Here is a 5199-nt window from a genome sequence, read left to right on the forward strand (position 1 = left end):
TTTCTTATTATAAGGAGTACTTTATTGATGCGCGCATTGTGCTGCCGTGAAGAATTTGTTGAATTTTGATACATGTATACACGCACACATATTTCAAATTGTTAAGTATTCTCAAAATATAATTAAAATAATATTCTTCAGACGTAACTGGTATGTCAGATAATTCTGCTCGCCATTTTTCTAGATTGTTTTAGCAGGCAGGTAGATGTTATGCGTGTAACGATGGCATCACACATTATAATCATCCGCGATCGCGGTTACATCAGTGACTGACACTTCGAGTGCTTCTGTCATCCACAACGCTTAACGCCGGTGATTTCTGAAACAATGCCGTTGAAAAGTTAATTACAAGTTGACTGAAAAAAAATCAAATCTTCTCTCGCGATTGAATCGTTTATCTGATTTTACTTGACGATATTAATTTGATCGAATTAAGCTACCTATTAAAGCTGAATAAACTCAATGAATATTTACAAATATTGTAACACAACGAATATGCAAGAGGCATATGAAGATAATGATAATCAGTAAAATTGATTAACAATGATTTTACGAGGAATGTAAAGATTTTTTGAACGTTAAGTTAGTGCCTCAAATGTGTTTCATTTTCAAACGTAATCATCTTCATTCCAGAGTAATGCTCAAAATTTGAACTTGGCAGTCGCATGGACTGAGAAAAAAAGATTCAAAAATTTATTTATGGAATATAAAGTTTATTCACAGAAATAAATTTTATTTTATAAGAATCAATATGATATCAGATTGCATGATATCCCATAAATAAATTTTCAAGTATTTTTTCGCAGTGTAAGATAACAAAAAAACACTTACGATTCGCTCCATTATATCCTCCGCCGCGTTGACTTTAGCAGGTCTAGCAGGTATACCTTTTTTCGGTTCCCGTTCCATTTTATGAATCATCTTGTAGACGCTCGAGTTCATCAGATGGTCAAAGTTGGGCAGGTTCGTCTTCTCATATTTTTTAAAATTCACTCTACGCAATCGATCGATTAATTTGACTCGCGAGATTCCTTCGTTAGGGAGAAATTTTTTATAATATGACTTTTATAGCCAAATATATGTATATAACAATCTTTGAAATTTTCGTGGAGACTTAGTGTGGATTAAGGTGAACATAAAAGTCTTATTATCCATTTTGCGATATTCGCCCTAACTATCGAGATATTAATTAAAGAAGATTTGTGAATAATTACGTGAAACTGAACTGAAAAGTCCTTTACCTTTTCCCTAATAACTTTGTAAAATTTTAGTTATTAATTAGATGACATTAATATATTATCGCGCGCGCGAGCAACCGTTCGCCAAACTTCTTTAATTAATAATTAAAAATCTATAAAATTATTAGGAAAATGGTAGAGGATATTTTTATTCAATTTGCCACTACAGTTTATCTACCATATCACGCGTGATAATTCACAAATTTTCTTTAATTGATATCTCGATAATTATTGCAAATATCACAAGTCGGTATAGGACTTTTAAGTTCGCCTCAATCTGTACTACGCCTCCACAAAAACTTCGAGGGTTGTTTCGGAACACTCTGTATATATATTTTCTTATAATTTTCACACGCCGGCGCAGAGTCAATTCAGCCCGGCTGTTCGATAATCTTTTCGGTTCGGAAACGCGAAGGCATCCTTACCCCAACACTCTGCCGCGAATAACTTCCGCCTGCGAGGATAACACTTCCGCGATCATTTCGTCGTTAAAGAAGTCATTCGGGCACCTCCATCTGCGGCCACGCGTAAGTTCGAGCTGCTTAGCCTGGGGCCAAAGCTCCTGCGACTGCTTTCGGGTGCTTTTCTTGTGCGCTCTTTGCTGAAATGTGAAACGCGACGATTTTAACAATTTTGCTTGGGTCTGATCGCTGATCATGCATCTGTCGGAAAATTTGCAGATTCACAAACGGTGTGAATTTTTTCCATAACTAAGTAACGATTTAAGACAATAGAACGATATGGAGCAAATCACAAGGTAAATTTTAATAACGACTAGATATACAGGGTGGCCCATTTAAATCGAACACCTTGAATATTTCACTTATTTTTGATAATACGGAAAAATGTTTTAGATGAAAGTGGAAGGACGTCGAAGGGGACACATTTTGGTCACGTTGTTTTTTTTCTAACTGGAGGCGCTAAAAGGATATGAGGATTATCTTCACTTTTTTAAATTATGATTTTTTTATAAATATGATTCCTCTATTTATTTTATGTATAAAAATACTAAGAAGTATAATTGTCGAAAAATCAATAATTTACGAAATATTTTATACTTTATTCTGACAAAAAATTTAGTCAAGGAGATGTTCAAAATTATGTCCTCCGACTTCAATATATTTAAATCTCATAGACTTTTTTGTTTGGGGAAAATTAAAAACATTGTTTTCAATGATGTACCAACTACACAAAAGAACATGAAAGAATGTATTTTGGAAGCATGTACGAGTATAAATTCAAAAATGATAGAAAATATAAAAATATCATTTATGTATCGTATCCGAAAATGTATTGAAATCGGAGGACATTATTTTGAACAACTTCTTGACTAAATTTTTTATCAAAATAAAGGGAGAGTGTATAAAATAACTTTAATTATAAGAAAATCATAATTCATTTAAAAAAGTGAAGGTGATCTTTATATCTTTTTAGCGCCTCCACTTAGAAGAAAAGTAATGTGACCAAAATATGTCCCCCTCGACACCCTTTTACTTTCATCTAAAACATTTTTTTGTATCATCAAAAATAAGTGAAATATTCAAGATGTTCGATTTAAGTGCACCATCCTGTATATAAGAAGTACATATATACAAAATGCCTTACGCAAAGTATCTCATATTTTGTACGTGTAGATTAAGACAAACAAAAAAGTCCTCCTCTACCATTCTGCAAGCAATCACGTAGGTTTTTAAGTTATTAACCAAAGAAAACCGGTGGATGATCGCACGCAATAATGCACAAACGTTCTTCAACTAATAATCAACGGTTTACATGCTTACACTGAGAGAAAAATGTATAATATTTGGAACTATAATGGCATAGTAAAAAGATTATAGTTAGGAATATTATTTTTATAGTAAATGTCATCATAATGTTTGTAATATTTACAATATAAGCATAGTATAATTGACCTATGTAAAACTTTTACCAAGAATTATAATTATTTGAAATAAAAATTATAGTAAAGTAGCAAATATTGAATGGTAAGAGAAATTAACTATTTTATATAGTCAATACAATTAGAATATTTGGCAAATATAGATACATATAACTATATTCCCAAAGTGTGCTTTACTATACACATAGAGTAATAAAATGGTGACTATAAATCTGTGTTCATTCTGCTATATCTTCATGTTTAGATGAACTATAAATATATGTTTGAGGCCAAAATAAACTATAAAATATAGTGAGATTATAGTTATTCCAATTATTTTTTTCTCTCAGTGTATTTGCAAAACAGTAGAAGACTTTTTTCTTCAGTTGGATCTAATCTACAAGCACACGATGGCAGGCGTCGCTATTACAACCCATCTGCTGTATCGCAGGCGATCATTCGTCAATCTTCCTTAATTAACTCAAGAATTTACATGGTTGTTTGCAAGATAATAGAGGACTTTTTTACTCAGTTTGACCGAATCTACATGTATACTTGTGATCTGAAAGGTCGTCTGGTTTTTGATAAATTTAGGAAGGTATCTTTCTTATCCAATGAGAAAGATTCCTTTTTGGAAAACAAATTCTTCTATTGGAAAAAAAGAATTAGTTCCTAAACCTTCCTTATAAAAAAAAAGAAAAACCAGACAATCCCTCCGATTACTGTACTAAATATGAGGCGTTTAACGTTAGACAGCCTGTACGATATTAGAGTTATCAATTCTGTGTAAGAATTGGTTTCGTACATGAACAAAAGAGTCCTTATTAATTAAAGGAAAATGGAAAAATTGCGAAATCCTGATTAATTGAAAGAAGGTACTTTTCACAATTTCGGAATGGAGAAGTTTGCATTTACTGGCATTCAAAGGGAACAAAAAGTAATCGCAAGTGCAGGAGACAAGAAAATCTATGGGCATTTAGGTGAGACTCCGATACGGCCGCAGGAATTCGTATACGCATTACAATTACGACTTCTGTGATCTCCACGTACGAGTGACACAAACAAGAAGGTGAACGAAACGATAGTTATTTCATTTCAGGTGAAACACAAGACGCGTCATTCCGTTTATCCGGGTACCTGCAGTTCCTGTATTACTTGGTCTTTTGGCGATAGCTTAGGGTCTGGTTCGAAACTACCTATAATAGTATCAATATACATTTTACAATATCCGACATTTTCGTGTCTGCGTAACGCACAATACAAAATCTTCCGGAATTTCAATATTAGAAATATGTTAAACTATTTACTGTCTATTAAATTTTACTGCTTACTAATTAACTATCTTTCGTTTATAACTTATGTTATTTATTATTGATTTATGTAGCTTTACAAGCGTTCCTACATTGAGAGGAAAATGTATGATATTTGGAACTATAATGACATAGTAAAAAGATTATAGTTAGGAATATCATTTTTATAGTAAATATCACCATAATGTTTGTAATATTTACAATATAAGCATAGTATAACTGACTCATGTAAAACTTTTACCAAGAATTATAATTATTTGAAATAAAAAACATAGTAAGGTAGAAAATATTAAATGGTAAGAGAAATTAACTATTTTGTATAGTCAATACAATTGGAATATTTGGAAAATATGGGTACATGTAACTATATTCCCAAATCGTGTTTTATTATACACATAGAGTAATAAGATGGTGACTATAAATCTGTGTTCATTCTGCTATATCTTCATGTTTAGATGAACTATAATTGTATGTTTGAGGCCAAAATGAACTATAAAATATAGTGAGATACATATAGTTATTCCAACTACTTTTTTCTCTCAGTGTAACGCATTCCTTTGTACTAGAGTTTTGTAGTAAAATAATAATAATATTGCGAAATTCTGTCGCGATATTGCGACGAGTTTTCAGTTATATTGATTATACCTCGTCGCTCGGTTATCCGGGAGGCAATTATGGTGGCCGAGAATATTTCTAGGCCGACATAGGGTCAAGGGTCGATATATATATATATATATATATATATATATATATATATATATATATATATATA

General features: G+C 31.9%; 1 protein-coding gene across 1 annotated transcript in view; it reads right to left on the minus strand.

Moving 5' to 3' along the window:
- The window catches only part of LOC116844050 (titin), a 21575-nt gene continuing 16376 nt past the window's right edge, over positions 1–5199 (minus strand). The window contains exons 9-12 of the mRNA XM_032815138.1: positions 4255–4313; positions 1664–1839; positions 832–994; positions 1–319 (exon numbers count right to left, since the gene is read on the minus strand). Coding sequence (XP_032671029.1) covers positions 263–319; positions 832–994; positions 1664–1839; positions 4255–4313 — 455 coding nt within the window. The 3' untranslated portion in view covers positions 1–262. The remainder of the gene's footprint in view (positions 320–831; positions 995–1663; positions 1840–4254; positions 4314–5199) is intronic.

This window comes from Odontomachus brunneus, unplaced genomic scaffold, assembly GCF_010583005.1.
Source record: "Odontomachus brunneus isolate Ranch 3 - 2012 unplaced genomic scaffold, Obru_v1 Obru_scaffold_039, whole genome shotgun sequence".
NCBI classification, from domain to species: Eukaryota; Metazoa; Arthropoda; class Insecta; order Hymenoptera; family Formicidae; genus Odontomachus; species Odontomachus brunneus.